Here is an 18,244-nt window from a genome sequence, read left to right as displayed (position 1 = left end):
TCTCAGATACTGAAACAGTCCATGTCCAAATGCAGCAAGATCTGGACAATATCCAGGCTTGGGCTGACAAGTGGCAAGTAACATTCGTGCCACACAAGTTCAGGGAATGACCATCTCCAACATGAGAGAATCTAACCATCGCCCCATGACGTTCAATGGTATAACCATCGCTGAATTCCCCACTATCAACATCCTAGGGGTTACCATTGACCAGAAACTGAACTTGACTAGCCATATAAATACTATGGTTACAAGAGCAGGTCAGAGGCTAGGAATCCTGCAGCGAGTAACGCACCTCCTGACTCCTCAAAGCCTGTGCCTCATCTACAAACCACAAGTCAGGAGTGTGATGGAATACTCCCCACTTGCCTGGATGAGTGCAGCTCCCACAGCACACAAGAAGCTTGACACCATCCAGTACAAAGCAGCCCGCTTGATTGGCACTTTATCCACAAACATTCACTCCCTCCACCACCGACACACAGTAGCAGCAGTGTGTACCATCTACAAGATGCACTACAGAAATTCTCCAAGTCTCCTTAGACAGCACCTTCCAAACCCACGACCACTATCATCTAGAAGGACAAAGGCAGCAGATAGATGGGAACACCACCAACTGCAGGTTCCCCTCCAAGCCACTCATCATCCTGACTTGGAAATATATCACCGTTCCTTTATTGTCGCTTGGTCAAAATCCTGGAACTCCCTCCCTAACAGCACTGTGGGTGTACTTACACCACATGGACTGCAGTGGTTCAAGAAGGCAGCTCACCACCACCTTCTCAAGGGCAATAAATGCTGGCCCAGCCAGCGAAGCCCAAATCCCATGGATGAATAAAAAAAGCCATCAAACCGCACTTATTGATCAATAACCTGCTCAGTTTGGGTTCTGCCAGTGCCACTCAGTTACCAGACCTCATTACAATCTTGTCCAATTGTGGCTGAATTCCAGAAACGCAAGTAACTTCCCTTGATATCAAGCCAGCATTGACCAAGTGTTGCATCACGGAACAGGAAAATCTAAGTCAATGGGAATCAGGGGGAAAAAAATCCACTGGTAGGAGTGATACCTAGCCCAAAGGAAGTTGGTTCTAGTTGTTGGAGGCCCCAGGACATCACTTCAGAAGTTCCTCAGGGTAGTGTCCTGGGCCTAACCATCTACAATTGCTTCATCAATGACCTTTCCTCCATCATAAGATCAGAAGTGGGGATATTTGCTGATGATTGCACAATGTTCAGCACCATTTGCAACTCCTCATACTGAAGCAGTCCATGTCCTTATGCAGCAGACCTGGTCAACAGTCAAGCTTGGGCTAATAAGTGGCAAGCAACATTCACACGCCACAAGCGCCAGGCAATGACCGTCTCTAACGAGAGAACCTAATCATCTCCTCTTGACATTCAACAGCATTATGATCGCTGAATCCTGGGTGTTACCATTGACCAGAAACTGAACTGGACCAGTCATATAAATACTGTGGCTACAAGAGCAGGTCAGAGGCTGGGAATTCTGCAGTGAGTAACTTACCTCCTGACTCCCCAAAGCCTGTCAACCATTTACAAGGCACAAGTCAGGAGTGTAATGGAATACCCTCCACTTGCCTGGATGAGTGCGGCTCCAATAACACTTGTTTGGTACCCCATCTACCACCTTAAATATTCACTCTCCATCTCCAATACACAGTAGCAGCAGTGTGTACCGTCTACAAGATGCACTGCAGGAACTCGCCAAGGCTCCTTAGACAGCACCTTCCAAACCCACAACCACTACCAACCAGAAGGACACGGGCAGCAGACACATGGGAACACCACCACCTGGAAGTTCCCCTCCAAGTCCCTCACCATTCTGACTTGGAAATATATTGCTGTTCCTTCACTGTCGCTGGGTCAAAATCCTGGAACTCCTTCCCTAACAGCACTGTGGGTGTACCTACACACATGGACTGCAGCGGTTCGCGAAGGCAGCTCACCACCACCTTCTCAAGGGCAATTAGGGATGGGCAATAAATGCTGGCCCAGCTAGCGATGCCCACATCCCATGAATGAATTTTTAAAAAACATGGACTGCAGCAGCTGAAGAAGGCAGCTCACCACCGCCTGCTTGAAGAGAATTAGACAATAAATGCAGGCCGATAGCCAGCGACTCCCATGTCCCTTGAATTAATTAGCAATAAATGCCAACCCCAGCTATATCCTGATAGCAAATAAAGTGGAGGCCAGAGCAAGGATGATAGTATCAGTCCAACAATGTAGCTACACAAACGAGTCTGAGTTTACCTGTGTGTGCTGCTAAAGATAAAAGCATTTCTAATGGAGGCAGTTCTAATGTTCTGGACACAAAAGCACTGTGGCTTGGCAGAGGGGTGATGAAGTACTCTGTTTCTCTCATTTTCCCTGACTGGTGTTTGCTTTTGATTCATGGGTTGGGCCCACTGCTCTGCCAGCAAGATTAATTCTAGTTACCCAGTCGGAGGTGGACAAGTTGCAGGAGTGCACACCCGAGGACAGGTATTGGAAAGCAGCCACTTGTGATAAACTCTCGCCAAAAGTTGTTGCATTGTGACCAGGAGTTTGAATAAGAACATAAAAAATAAGGAGTAGGCCATTCAACCCATCAAGCTTGCTCCACCATTCAATAAGATCATGGCTGATCTGATTGTAGCCTCAACTCCACTTTCCTGTCTACTGCACCTACCACCCCCAACCCTCACCCATACCCTTTGACTCCCTTGTCAGACAAGAATCTGTCTAACTTAGCCTTAAAAATATTGAATGACTCAACCTCCACTGGTCGCTGGGGACGAGAATTCCACAGACAAATGACCTTCTAAGAGAAAAAAATTCTCCTTACCTCAGTCTTAAATGGGAGACGCCCTTATTTTTAAACTCCGCCCTCTAGTTCTAGATTCCCCCATAAGAGCAAACATCCTCTCAGTATCCACCCTGTCAGGCCCTCCTCAGAATCTTGAATGTTTCAATAAGATCACCTCTCATTTTTCTAAAGTCCAACGAGTATCAGCCCAACCTGCTCAACCTTTCCTCACAAGGCAAACCCCTCATCCCAGAAATCAGCTTGGTGGACATTCTCTGAATTGCTTCCAATGCAAGTGTGTCCCTCCATAAGTAAGGTGACCAAAATACTGGTCAGTAGCTTGGCCAGCAGGTTAGCTGCCTCTTCACAGTTCTAATCTCGAATGGGGAGGGAGAGATTCTGTGATTATTCGTAAAGCAGCTTCTCGTACTGTGAACTCTTATCCATAGCACTTGCTTTCAATTCAAACCAGCATTAACAATTAGATCATGACATATCTGTCAATCTGTGCTTATGAAATTGTCGTTGGGTCAAAATGCTGGAGCTCCCTCCCTAACAGCACTGTGGGTGTACCTACGCCACATGGACTGCAGCGGTTCAAGAAGGCAGCTCACCACCACCTCCTCAAGGGCAACTTGGGATGAGCAATAAATGAGTGAACGACGAAAAATAAGTTAAGAAATCTTTCACAAAAGCAAGGTCCAGCTTGAAAGGTTTTAGTAAGTTGATCAAACATTACAAAAATAATGTGCAAATCTGACATTCAAATAAGTTAAAAAATTAAGTTCTAACCTCTTGCACGTATTCAGCGCACCTCACAAACCAGGTAGACCTGTTGGATATTTTTACAATAAGAAGGAAAGCCGGGGAGTGGAGAAATATAATATGGTGGCATCAAGCATGGGGACGGGGAGGTGATGGAGAGGCGAAAATGTGCAACTGCAGACATGATCAAAGTGATTTTTGAGAGATGGGCATGGGAACTGACTACAGAGAACTCCAGAGGCTGCAGGAGTGAGGCTGAAAAAGTGCCCACTGATGGTGAGGGAAGGAAATTCTTGGAAATGCTGTGCTGTAAAGGCAGGAGGACAATAGTAAGGTAGGGCAGGTTGAGGGATTTGAAAAGCGGGAGGGGAACTTTGTGACAGTTTTTAAAAATTCTTTCATGGGAGGGGGGCATCGCTGGCAAGGCCAGCATTTGTTACCAATCCCTAATTGCCCTTGAACTGAGTGGATTGTTAGGCCATTTCAGAGGGCAATTAACAGTTAACCACATTGCTGTGGGTCTGGGGTCACATCTTGGCCAGACTAGGCAAGGATGGCAGATTTCCTTCTCTAAAGGACTAATGGACCAGATGGGTTTTTATTGCAATCAATGATAGTTTCATGGTTACCATATTGAGACTGGCTTTATATTCCAGATTTATTAATTGAATTAAAATTCCACCAGCTGCCAGGGTGGGTTTTGAACCCTTGTCCCCCAGATCATGAGCCTGGTGCCTCCAGATTACTAATCCAGTGACATTATCATCACATCACCGTTTCCCCTAAATTGACATGAGGATGCCGGATAGTGAGGCACTGGAGATGTCAGGTCCCGAGGTGATTAAGGCACGGATTAGGATGTAAGTGACACGGGCGAAGTTGTGAAGTTGGAAGAAAGCAATGTGGTGAACAGAGAGAGGCGTTGTGCAGAGGAACCAAGAGTAGGGATTTGAAAGTTGGAAAGAGATGGAGAATTCCGGAGGCAGGTGTAATGTGGCTGAATGAGTGTCAGTTGACGGTGGAATGGAGGGACAAGGGGTTGAGAGAAATCCGATGTTAGATGTGGCAAGTGTGTGTGCATAGCAACGCAAAGCCAGGAGGATGCCATTAAGTTACATTAGGTACCAATTAACAGAAGTTGCTCATTTGGAGAGCTGGTGCAGACACGATGGGCCAAATGGCCTCCTTCTATGCCATTATTCTGTGATTCTCTGAAGTTGGTTCGTGTGGTCTCCATCACTTTTGGCGGGTGGGGGTGGGGTGGGGGGGATGGGGGTTGGTGGTCAGAGAAGAATTTTTTGGGTTTTTTTCTTTTCCTTCCAGTTGGCCATGGCTTTTATCTGCTTTTCTGCTATTCCCAAGGGGCACGGGTGAACAGGGAATATCTTGATCGCGAGGAGTATGGGGCCAGGCTGGATGATATTTTCCTTCCGGCATTTTCCATACATTCACTCTAACGCAGAGGAACAAATGCTCAGTGGCTGAAATTCATTCAACAAAATAAAGCTGGTTTGTGTGCTTGGCAGGCAAGAACCAGGGGCATGACGGGAAGTGGAAGAAATGGTACATTTAGCCAATAATCACTGGAATTTGAGGAATCCTAACCCAGAGGAAGGTGGGGGAGGGGTGAATTTAAAGGGGCAGACACAGCTGGAATAGAAGAGCATTCAGGCTGAGAAAATAGCTGAAGTTCATCTAACACATTGGACATTGTCAGGGCTGAAATGGGAACGCAAGGAATGTGGAGAGTAAAGGCATGAGCACACAACCTAAACCGATAGTCCAGTGCAGTACCGAGGGAGTGCCGCACCACTGGGAGGTGCCATATTATTTATTTATTTATTCTTTATTATTTCATGGGATGTGGGTGTCATTGGCTGAGCCAGCATTTGTTGCCCATCCCTAATTTCCCTTGAACTGAGTGGATTGTTAGGGCATTTCAGAGGGCAACTAAGAGTCAACCACATTGCTGTGGGCCTGGAGTCACATGTAGGCCAGACCAGGTAAGGATGGCAGATTTCCTTCCCTAAAGGGCATTCGTGAACCAGATGGGTTTTTACAGCAATCAATGATAGCTTCGTGGTCACCATTACTGAGACTCGCTTTATATTCCAGATTTATTAATTGAATTGAAATTCCACCTGATGCTGTGGTGGGATTTGAACCCATATCCCCAGAGCTGATGGGGAGAGGCAGGTGATGGCGTACTGGTATTATCACCAGATCGGTAATCCAGAGACCCGGATCAATGCTCTGGGGGACCTGGGTTCAAATTCCACCATGGCAGATGGTGCAATTTGAATTCAATTAAAAAAAAAAATCTGGAATTAAATGTGTTTAATGATGAAGAAACCATTGCTGATTGTTGTAAAAACCCATCTGGTTCACTAATGCCCTTTAGGGAAGGAAATCTGCCATCCTTACCTGGTCTGGCCTACGTGTGACTCCAGGTCCTCAGCAATGTGGTTAACTCTTAACTGCCCTCTGATATAACCTAGCAAGTTACGCAGTTCAAGGGAAATTAGGGATGGGCAACAAATGCCGGCCTTGACAGCAACACCCACATTCCGTGAAAGAATAATTTTTAAAAAGCCTGGGCCTCAGGATTCCTAGTCCATTGCCATTACCATTACACTATCATCTCAGTCGCAACCTTAAACTGAGGGCCCTGCTGCCCTCTTGGCAGATACAAAAATTCACACAGCCGCTATTCAAGGAGAGCAGAGAAGTGGGTGGGGCCCTATTACCTTACACTTAGACAGTGACTGTTCGGCTGCGGCCTTGGCCGAGATTGGACCAACCCCAGTGCACATGGTCCATGCAGATTGAGGCTGGGATGTGCTTGGCTCACTGGGAAAGCTCAGAAATACATCAAGACAAGTCATGATATTAATTTGGCCTCAAGCAGCCGGGCAAAGCCAGTTTTTCAGGTGGCGGTGAGCCTAGAAATGTGCCGGCAACACAGGCCGAAGCCTCGCGCTCTCCCACCCAGGCTGTGAAAGGCCATGGGTGTTGAAGGGAAAAGTGGTGGAGCATGTGGGCTCAAGGAGAGAACGTGCAGTTCCTCTCCCACCCCTGTCCCTATCTCAGTCCTGGCACAGACTTGCTGAGCTGCAGAGAGATGTCATAGCAGCATCCAGCAGGCAAGGCGATTGCTCCATACAGTAAACTCTCTCTGATTCTTGCCACAGTCAGAGTGAGCACGTTTGGCAAGGCAGTATAAATGGCAGTTTGCATTTACAAAGACAGCACCTGGAACCGAATGACCTTCTTCTGTGCTGTAAGAATTCTGGCATTTGAAGGCCAGGGAGAGGGGCGGGGGTGCGGTAGTGGGGTCATAAAATTCAGCCCGGGGCTTTCCCACTGTCTTCTCCCCTGACCCTAACCTGTATTCCAATTTACAGTGGGTGGTGGAGGCTTTGGGCAGCCCACCCACCCTTGGACCTATTGAAGGCCAACGATTGACCACTCAGGTGCGTCGTCTCCCCCCTCCACTGCTGTTTTACCCACAACAGGAGGTGGTTCAGGCCAAGTGGGTAGCTGGTTAGGTTCTACTGTATAGGCTGGTATCGGGCGAGGGGTGGAAACCTCCTTTGCGGGTCCCCTGTGCTTATTGGATGCAGCCACCCCAGGGTCATACCCACCCACCCACCCCTCCGCCTTTAACCCGCTCCCTCTGATCTCTCACACCCAGCACCCCCCTCCCCACCCCCTCACCCCTCCCCCAGCCCTTCACTGGGGTCTGCCAGCCAGTTCCCGCTGGTGCCCCACAATACAATGCCCCTCAAAACCCAGCCCTACGATCTAGTGCCCTTCAGACCTTCAAAGCCCTTTGCAGCCAATGAAGTGCTTTTAAAGTGTCATCACTATCGTATTGCAGGAAAGACAGCAGCCAATTTGTGCACAGCAAGCTCCCACCAAGCAGCAATGTGGTAATGACCAAATTAATTTTTTAAGTCATGTCGAGGGATAAATTTTGGCCAGGCCCCTCTTACAAGGGCGTTGTGCAAAATGCTGAATTTGCATTTTACTGCACACAAACAGCGCAGATGGGATCAGCAGAAAACCCTCCTACAGGCAGAGTGCTCCCCTGCGCCCCCCTACCCAGGCTCGGTGCTAGCATGTAAGGGAGGGGGTAGTAACCAGCCAGGGGGTCCTCTCTCGACACAACCGTGACCCCAGGTTTAAAAAAGAATTGCTTAAGTGCATGTTATGAAAGGGGGCAGGGCGGGGACTGCTGTGTTCTGCAGTAACGTAGGTTGACCCACACTCCCATGTGATGAAACATTAGCATTGAACAAGAGAGGGCTGCAGGGAGAGAAAGCGATTACTATGTTTTAAGTGGCTGATTTCCCCTTTAAATGGCAGGGCTCTGCAAGTCTGGAACGGCCCCTGGTTATCTCATCTGCTCTATCCATTTCCTTCAGGGAATGTTTTGCGTGGCCCTGCTGGAACCTCTGACCTGCTCTTCCTGTCCTTGGAGGCTCTCCAAGCTGCCTGGGCTGCCCTTGTTTTTATTTCGGGAGATGCAGCGTACTTTGTTCCACCCACGACTCGAGAGGCTGCACTCCTCCGTCCAAATCAGCGCGGGATCCCATTCCCACCCTGCATCACCCGTACTGACCCGATCTGTGACACTGATTTCACTCATTCACCACTGACTGCTGCGCTCGTCAGAATGCCCAGGGTCAAAGCCCCATCCATCCCTGAGCCTGGAGCGCCAAACCCAGGCTGTCGCTCCCAGTTGCAGTGCTGAGGGAGTGCTGCACTCTGAGTTATTTCAGATGAGACGCTAAACTCAGGCCCCATCTGCTCTCTGAGGTGGATATTAAAGATCCAAAGGCACTATTTCAAAGAAAAACAATGTGGTTTCCCCGGTGTCCTGCCGATATTTATTCCTTGACCGAAAAATCACTAAATAAACAGATTACTTGGTTATTATCACATTGCTGTTTGTGGGAGCTTGCTGTGCACAAATTAGCTGCTGCATTTTCTACACTATAACAGTGCATTAGAAGCACTTCAGAGAAGATTCACTCAACTGATTCCTGGGCTGAAGGGGCTGTTTGTGAGGAAAATTTGCACAGGTTGGGCCTGTATCCATTGGAGTTTGGAAGAATGAGAGGTGATCTTATTGAAACATATAAGATCCTGACAGGGCGGATGCTGAAAGGACGTTTCCCCTTGTGGGAGGGACTAGACCTAGGAGGTACGGTTTAAAAATAAGGGGTCTCCCATTTAAGACGGAGATGAGGAGAAATTTTTTGAGCTGTGGGTCTGCGGAACTCTCTTCCCCAGGGAATGATGGAGGCAGGATCGTTGAATGTTTTTAAGGCGAAGGTAGATAAGATTCTCGATTAATAAGGGAATCAAAGGGTATAGAGGGTAAGAAGGAACGTTGAGTTAAGGACATTGTCAGATCAGCCATGATCTTATTGAATGGCGGAGCAGGCTCGAGGGGCTGAATAGTCTACTCCTGTTCCTAATTCATATGTTCGTATGGCTACACTTCAAAAGTACTTCAATGATCATTTGGGGCCTCTTGAGGTGGTGAAAGGCGTTATATAAATGCAAGTTGTGTTTCTTTGGTTGGATAGGAATGTGTGAATTTGAGTTATGCCTGTGTTTGGAAAGGAGGGGGAAAGGATATGTAACAAACAGCCATCTTTCCCCCAACTATGAAAATTAAAAAGTGCAGTTTTTTATTCATACGCACTCTCTGATTTTTCTCCCGGGTGTTTCCCACAACAGTGCCTGGGAGATGTATCTTTAATTTCTGGAGACTCCAGGGCATTTCTGTAGTGTTGGCAACCCCAGCTGGACCTCAAGAGACCTCGTAAGACTGTACGAGGACCAGCGCTCAGTGGCTCTCACTTCCAAATTGCCGCAACCATGTGTGGGGTTGACAGGAATTGGGGATCTCACGTCACCTCGGCGTCCGTGAAGTGGCTAGAAGGCTCTGAAAGCACTTGAGTCAGGGGTCAGGTCCCAATCTGTGAGCGTTGGGAAGCTCGGAGGGAGTCAGGAAATCTGGCTACCCGTGATATCCCCATCTCTGTTTGACTTGCGATATGCCTTTTGAATTTCAGCCATTAGAGTCTGATAGGAGGCTGCAGGAGGTCGAGCAGAGTAATGCAGAGAAAGTTTCACATGCCCCTCCTCCCACCCCAACCACCATGGCCCCCATTCAAGTAGAATAACAGAAGGTAATTAAGACAAGCAAGTTGTATAAGAGTTCTATCAATGGCAGCATTGATTGCATTAGGGCTCTATCCAAATAGTTATTTTGGAGCCAGCTTTATTGAATATATTCAAAGCTGAGTTAGGTTTTTGATTGACAAGGGAGTCTACAGGATGTGCATGGCACTGGCAAGGCCAGCTTTTGTTGCCCTTGAACCGAATGTTGCTAGGACATTTCAAAGGGCAGTTAAGGATGGCAAATTTCCTTCTGAAAAGGACATTGAACAATCATGCTCACCATTACTGAGACCAGCTTTATCATTTTAATTGAATTAATGTCATGGTCCCATGTCCCCAGAGGATTCTGAATTACTAATCCAGTGATATTGCCACTAAGCCACCTTCTCCCCTTCATAATCATAAAGGATTTTGATAGTGTAAGTAAGGAGAAACCCCTTTTTTGTTTTTAAATAACCTCCTTTACTTCTGTTGATAGGCCCCTATGTTGGGGGAGGAACAAAAAAGGAACTTGCATTTATATGGCACCCTTCCCATCCTCCAAATGAACCCAAAGTGCTTCAGAGCCAGCTCTTAGTTTTGCATGCAGTCATTGGCTTTGTAGGCAAACAGTTTCTAATTGATTTCCTTTTGCTGTTTATGTACAATGAGCAGTTGATCTGTTTATGGTGGTGATGGTTGAGAGATAAACACTGGACAGAAGAATGGCAGAAGAACGTCCTACTCTTTTTGGAATAGTGCCATGGCATTTATATCCTGGTTTAACTTTTTATTCGAAAGCTCTTTCTGCAAACTTGTCAATCCCACTCTCCTAAACTCAGGGGGAGCCCTTTCAGAGATGGTGCTACAACACCGAAACGGAGTCACAATAGAACAACTTGTATTTATATAGCACCCTTAATGTAATGAAACACTCTAAGGTGGCTTTATGAAACAAAGTATGACACTGAGCCATGTAGGGAGTTATTATTAGGTCAAAAGAAAAAAACCTGGTCAGAGATGTGGGTTTTAACAAGTGTCTTAAAGGAGGAATGTGAGGTGGAGTGGCGGAGAGGTATAGGGAGGGAATTCCAGAACTTGGGGCCCAGGCAGTTGAAGGCACAGCCACCAATGATGAAGTGATTACAATTAGGAATGTACAAGAGGCCAGAATTAACGGAGTGCAGATATTATGTGGGGTGTGGGGCTGGAGGAGGTTATGGAAATAGAGAGGGGCAAGGCTATGAAGGTATTTGAAAAAAAGGACGAGAATTTTAACATCAAGTTGCTGCTTGATTGGGAGCCAATGTAGGTCAGTGAGCACAGGAGTGAAAGGGGAATGGGACTTGCTGCAAGTTAAGACACAGGCAGTGGAATTTTGGGTGACCTCAGGTTTATAGAGGGTAAAATGTGAGAGACCAGCCTTCAAGCTCAGCTCAGATGGGTTGTGCTTATATTAGTTTCAATGTGGGTTTTCCTGTTGCCGACACAGAGGAAGGCCGCCTTCTCTCTGACCTGATCTCCTGTTTGTCTCTGTTCTCCCACAGTCTCCATCGATGACATTCAGGAACTGCGGCCTGGCCACCAGTCTGAGGGCATGCAGAGGTTCGCCATGGAAATTCCAGCTGCCCGCTGCTTCAGCATCATCTTCAGGGGCAGGAAGAAGAACCTTGACCTCATTGCCATTGACGCGGAGGAAGCCAAACACTGGATCAATGGCCTCAACAAGCTCAAGAAGAGAGACTCGAAAATGAACAACAGAGAGCGGCTGGACCAGTATCCTTCACTGGGTACCTCGTGTGCACTAGTGGGGGAGGGAGTGGGGAAAGAATTATTGTCCTACTTGATTGGCCCCTCGTCCACTGGCCTTCTACATCCATGCCCTCCTCCACCGAAACACAGTGGCAGCAGTGTGTACCATCTACAGTACAGTATAGGTACAATACTGGCATCTACCTGGCAATGGGGAAAATTGCCCAGGTATGTCCTGTACTCAAAAAGCAGGACAAATCCAACTTGGCCAATTACCGCCCCATCAGTCTACTCTCAATCATCGGTGAAATGATGGAAGGGGTCATCCACAGTGCTATCAAGCAGTACTTGCTTAGCAATAGCCTGCTCACTGACACTCAGTTTGAGTTCCTCCAGGGTTACTCAGCTCTTGACCTCAGTACAGCCTTGGTTCAACCATGGACAAAAGAGCTGAACTCCCAAGGTGAGGTGAGAGTGACTGGCCTTGACGTCAAGGCCGCATTTGACCGAGTGTGGCATCTAGGAACCCTAACAAAACTGGAGTCAATGGGAATCAGGGGGAAAACTCTCCGCTGGTTGGAGTCATATCTAGCACAAAGATAGATGGTTGTGGTTGTTGGAGGTCAGTCATCTTAGCTCCAGGACATCACTGCAGGAGTTCCTCAGGGTAGTGTCCTAGACCCAACCATCTTCAGCTGCATCATCAATGACTTTGTTTCTATCATAAGGTCAGAAGTGGGGATGTTCGCTGATAATTGCACAATGTTCAGCACCATTCGCAACTCCTCAGATGCTGAAGTAGTCCATGTCCAAACATAACAAGACCTGAACAGTATCCAGGTTTGGGCTGACAAGTGGCAAGTAACATCCGTGCCACACAGGTGCCAGGCAATGACCACCTCCAACAAGAGAGAATCTAACCATCCCCTCTTGATGTTCAATGACATTATCATCACTGAATCCCCCACCATCAACATCCTGGGGGTTACCATTGACCAGACACTGAAGTGGACCAGGCATATAAATACTGTGGCTACAAGAGCAGGTCAGGGGCTAGGAAGATGTGTTGCAGGAGCTCACCAAGGCTCCTTAGACAGCACCTTCCAAACCCATGACCACTACCACCTAGAAGGACAAGGGCAGCAGACACATGGGAACACCGCCTGGTGTTGGAAGTTCCCCTCTAAGTCACTCACCATCCTGACCTGGAAATATATCGCTGCTCCTTCACTTTCGCTGGGTCAAAATCCTGGAACTCCCTCCCTAACAGCACTGTGTGGGTGTACCTACACCACATGGACTGCTGCAGCAGTTCAAGAAGGCAGCTCACCACCACCATCTCAAAGGTGATTAGGGATGGACTATAAATGCCAGCATTGCCTTATGTTGACCACATTCTCAGAATGAATTTTTCTGCGCTTCCCTGACTCTCGGGTACCACTCATGAGAACTCTGCCTTTGTACCCAATAAGTGCTTGAGTAAGTAGCTGTTCCCCACTGAAAAACACAATTGGAGAATTGACCCTAACTTCCACTCTGGAACACTAGCTTATGGAAAAAAACTTTGCACCTATTTGGCAAACTGAAAATGGTTAATGATTGTGTTAGAATGGTATAGATCAATTCGACTAGGTTTATGAGAACCAATCATTCATTTTGTTTTGAAGTATCTTTGCTTCCCCCACATCCCCTCCACTTCTTAAGATGGTACAAGTGGAGTTGCCACTCACTGTACGCTCGCCCAAAGAACTATTCTTCCTGTGGGACCTTGGAGATTGAATGGGACACAGACTATTTGACCACAGGGAGCATCACACCCAAGTTCAACTGAGCTCTCACCCACCATCCATGTACTCAGAGGCAAGTGTGTGACCACCTAGGTATGAGTGTGAGGTAGTGTGTAGCTGGATAACAAATCAGGAATGGGAATCCTGCCTTTGAGACTCCCCCCTCCTTAGCTTCTGGAAGAAAGGGCTTGCATTTATATAGTGTCTTTCATGACCTCAGGACATCCCAAGGTGCATTAACGCCAGTGAAGTACTTTTGAAGTGTAGTCGCTATTGTAATGTAGGAAGTGCGACAGCCAATTTGCACACAGCAAGCTCCTCACAGTATGATAATGAGCAGATCATCTGTTTTTTTTTGTGATGTTGATTGTGGGATAAATATTGGCCAGGGCGCTGCGGATAACTGCCCCGCTCTTCTTGAAGGTGGTGCCATGGGACCTTTTACATGGACCTGAGAGAGCAGACAGGGTCTTGGTATCACATCTCATTCTCCCGCCGTTACTGCCCGAGAGGTCAGTCTGAACCTTCGTGCACATGCCACTGGAGTGGGGCTTGAACTTTCTGCCTCTCGAGGTGAATGCATACCGATTGCGGATGGGCAATAAATACCAGCTTTACCCACACCCCAAGAATGAATTTTAAAATAAATAATCCCTGGTAACTCATATCACACCATGGTGCGCGTCTGAAAATCTGTAAGTGAGTGGAATTCACAGTAACAACTGTGCATAAGCGATCAGATACTGCTGGCTTGTGTTCTCGGAACAATGGGCCTAGGATCACTGCCAACTTCTGCTTGGAGCCTTTTCTTTCTTCCCATGCCTGTTGTCACATACAAGTAGACAGCAAGGCCATGATATCTGATATTGGTGTGGGGGTGGTGGGGAGGGTGGAGGGAGGCGAGATAGTATAGCCGCACGATGATTATAGGAGCAGAGTACAGGAAACTCCTGACCTTGCTGCTTCTTGAGGCAGGATTGTGTCACACAAGGCCACTGTTCATTGTTGTGTGCTCCTCAGTGGATCATACCACTCGTCTCTGAGTCAGAGAGCTGTGGGTTCAAGTCCCGCTCCAGAGTCCAGGCTGCCACACTCCAGGTGGATACTAAAGATCCCAGGGCACTGTTCAAAGAGCAGGGAAGCTCCCTGTGATATCCTGGCTAATACTTATCCCTCAAACAGGAGCACAAAAAAAAAACAGCTTATCTGGTTATTATCCCATGTCTGTGGGATCTTGCTGTGCACAGATTGGCTGCTGCGATTCCTAACTCTGAGCAATTTCTCTTCACCCATCGCTCCTCTGCTTGCTGACTTAAATTGGCTCCCAATCCACTCAGGCCTCATTTTTACAATTCTCATCCTCATGTCCAAACCCCCTCAATGCCTCTCTGTAACCACCTCCAGCCCTACAACATACGTACATCAGAACATACGAACAAGGTGCACAAGTAGGCCATTCGGTCCCTCGAGCCTGCTCCACCATTTAATAAGATCATGGCTGATCTGATAGTAACTTCAAACCTGCATCCCGCCTACCCCCGATAACCTTTCACCCCTTTCCTTACCAAGAATCTATCCATAGAAGCAAAATACTGCAGATGCTGGAAATCCGAAACATAAACAAAAATTGCTGGAAAAACTCAGCAGGTCTGACAGCATCTGTGGAGAGAAAGACAGAGTATGGACAAAGACGGAGTTCTGAAGAAGAGTCATACGGACTCGAACCGTTAACAAGAATCTATCCACCTCTGCCTTAAAAATATTCAAAGACTCTGCTTCCACCACCTTTTCAGGAAGAGAGTTCCAAAGGCATCTCTGTCTTAAATGGGCAACCCCTTATTTTTGAACAGTGACCCCTAGTTCCAGATTCTCCCACAAGAAGAAACATCCTCCCCACATCCACCCTGTCAAGACCCCTCAGGATCTTCAAGTTTCAATCAAGTCTCCTCTTACCCAACCCCTCAATCCGCCCCATCTCTGTAACCGCCTCCAGCCCTACAACCCTCCGAGATCTTTGGGACGTCCTCCAATTCTGTCCACTTGTGCACCCAGACCCCTCCCCCAACCCTTCATGCCATTGTTGGTGGTTGTGCCTTCTGCTGCATGGGCCAAGCTCTGGAAATCCCCCCACTCCCACTCCCCCCTACTCCCACCCTCCCCCCTTCCCTCCCCTCCCTCCCTCCCTCCCTCCCTCCCTCCCCCACACCCACCCTCCCTCACCCACCCTCCCTCACCCCCCCCCCCACCCCCCCTTACCCCCTCCCTCCACCTCACCCCCTCCCTGCACCTCACCCCCTCCACCTCACCCTTTTAAGATGCTTGGCATCTTGGGACAGTTAACTCCTGTGAAGGTGCTCTACAAATGATAGTTGTTATAACCTTTTGGTCACAATGTTCTTGTCGCCAAATGATCCTATCACTGCAGACCAAAGCCTTGAGAATAATTCAAAGAAATAATGGCTTGTTTCATAGCCAGAATTCACTGAAAGGTTTCTACTCCAACAGATTTCTACTGCAAATGAGCAGTAGTGATATGAATCCATTATGTGTCCTAATGCCATCTTTCAGTCTGAGCAGAATGTGCAAAGGATAACATTTAATTTTTTGAAGGGAATGGGAGAGATACTAAATGAGTACTTCTCATCAGTATTCACCAAAGAGAAGGACTTAGCGGTCGATTTGTCTAGGGAAGAGTGTGCAGATAGCCTGGATCATGTTGAGATCAAAAAAGAGGAGGTGTTAGGCATCTTGAAGAATATTAAAGGTGGATAAATCCCCAGGGTCAGATGGGATCCACCCCAGAGTACTGAGGGAGGCAAGGGAGGAGATTGCTGGGGCCTTGACAGAAATCTTTGTATCCTCATTGGCTACGGGTGAGGCCCCAGAGGACTGGAGAATGGCCAATGTTGTTCCATTGTTTAAGAAGGGTAGCAGGGATAATCCAGGAAATTACAGGCTGGTGAGCCCTACGTCAGTGGTAGGGAAATTATTGGAGAAGATTCTTCATGACAGGATTTACTACCATTTGGAAGCAAATGGGCGTATTAGTGAGAGGCAGCATGGTTTTGTGAAGAGGAGGTCGTGTCTCACTAACTTGATCGAGTTTTTCGAGGAAGTGACAAAGATGATCGATGATGGAAGGGCAGTGGATGTTATCTACATGGATTTCAGTAAGGCCTTTGATAAGGTCCCTCATGGCAGACTGGTACAGAAGGTAAAGTCGCATGGGATCAGAGGTGAGCTGGCAAGATGGATACAGAATTGGCTTGGTCATAGAAGACACAGGGTAACAGTGGAAGGATGCTTTTCAGAATAGAGAGCTGTGACTAGTGGTGTTCCGCAGGGATCAGTGCTGGGACCTTTGCTGTTTGTAGTATATGTAAATGGTTTGGAGGAAAATGTAACTGGGCTAATTAGTAACTTTGCAGATGACACTAAGGTTGGAGGAGTTGCAGATAGTGAAGAGGATTGTCAAATGATACAACGGGATATAGATCGGTTGGAGACTTGGGCGGAGAAATAGCAGATGGAGTTTAATCCGGACAAATGCGAGGTAATGCATTTTGGAAGGTCTAATACAGGTAGGAATTATACAGTTAATTGCAGAACCCTTAAGTGCATCGACGGGCAGAGGGATCTGGGTGTACAGGTCCACAGGACACTGAAGGTGGCAATGCAGGTGGATAAGGTAGTCAGGAAGGCTTCATCGGCAGGGGTATTGAGTATAAAAGCTGGGAAGTCATGCTGCAGCTGTATAGAACCTTGGTTAGGCCACACTTGGAATATTGCGTGCAATTCTGGTCGCCACATTACCAGAAGGATGTGGAGGCATTGGAGAGGGGGCAGAGGAGGTTTACCAGGATGCTGCCTGGTCTGGAGGTTATTAGCTATGAGGAGAGGTTGGAGAAACTTGGATTGTTCTCACTAGAGTGACGGAGATTGAGGGGCGACTTGTTTACAAAATTATGAGTGGCATGGACAGAGTAGATAGTCAGAAGCTTTTTCCCAGGGTGGAAGATAGATTTAAGGTGAGAGGAGAAAACTTTAGAGGAGATGTGCGGGGCAAGTTTTTTACGCAGAGGGTAGTGAGTGTCTGGGATTCGCTGCCAGAGGAGGTGGTGGAAGCAGGTACGATAGTGGTGTTTAAGAGGCAGCTTGACAAATACAAGAATAGGATGGGAATAGAGGGATACGGACCCTGGAAGTGCAAAATGTTTTAGTTGACGGGCAATATGATCGGCGCAGGCTTGGAGGGCCGAAGGGCCTGTTCCTGTGCTGTACTTTTCTTTGTTCTTTTCTTTGTTCTTTGTTTTCTCACTTGTACACTGTTGGTTATTCCAAAGAATATCCATCAAACTGGACCTCTGATCATCTAAAAACTGATTTCAGTTTGATTCAATCTTTTGCCATAACCAAACTCCATTGATCCTTCTTCCATCAGGTGGCACGTTGCCTTACTAGGTCAGTCAGTCAATAGCAGCTAATGATCAGTTGGTAGTACTTAATGAGCTGGTGCTAACTAATTAGTAATATGAATGAGGATTTTGTAGTATTAATGAGGGTCTGGTAAGTATGGCTAAGGAACTGGTAATATTAAGAAACAATTGGTAATATTAACAAAGGACTCATAGTACGTGGAACCTGGTACCATTAACAAGGAACTAGTAACAAGGGGCTGGCAGTTAATGAGGTGGAGCCATTACCATTAACAGGAGGCTGGTGGTTAACAAGGGACTGGTAGCTAACAAGGGGCTAATATCATTAGCTAGAGGCTGGTAGTTAATGAGGGGCCAGTCCCATTGATGAGGAGCTGATAGTTAGTGATGGGTCAGTACCATTAACAAGGAGCTGTTAGTTAACAAGGAGTCGGTACAATTAACAAGAGGCAGTTAGTTAACGAGGGGCCAGTTCCATTAACAAGAGATCGGTAGCTAATGAGGGGCCAGTAGTT

The 18,244-nt window shown here is 47.3% G+C and overlaps 1 protein-coding gene across 2 annotated transcripts in view; it reads left to right on the top strand.

Moving 5' to 3' along the window:
* plcd1a (phospholipase C, delta 1a) overlaps positions 1 to 18,244 on the top strand; it is a 122,472-nt gene that overhangs the window by 73,788 nt on the left and 30,440 nt on the right. For both annotated transcript variants that reach the window (XM_078536451.1, XM_078536445.1), the window contains exon 3: positions 11,302 to 11,530. In XM_078536451.1, the coding sequence (XP_078392577.1) occupies positions 11,302 to 11,530 (229 nt within the window). The remainder of the gene's footprint in view (positions 1 to 11,301; positions 11,531 to 18,244) is intronic.

Source organism: Cetorhinus maximus, chromosome 3 (assembly GCF_964194155.1).
Source record: "Cetorhinus maximus chromosome 3, sCetMax3.hap1.1, whole genome shotgun sequence".
In the NCBI taxonomy this organism is placed as follows: Eukaryota; Metazoa; Chordata; class Chondrichthyes; order Lamniformes; family Cetorhinidae; genus Cetorhinus; species Cetorhinus maximus.
Note: the sequence above shows the minus strand (reverse complement) of the source record. Positions and strands in the feature narration are given on the sequence as shown.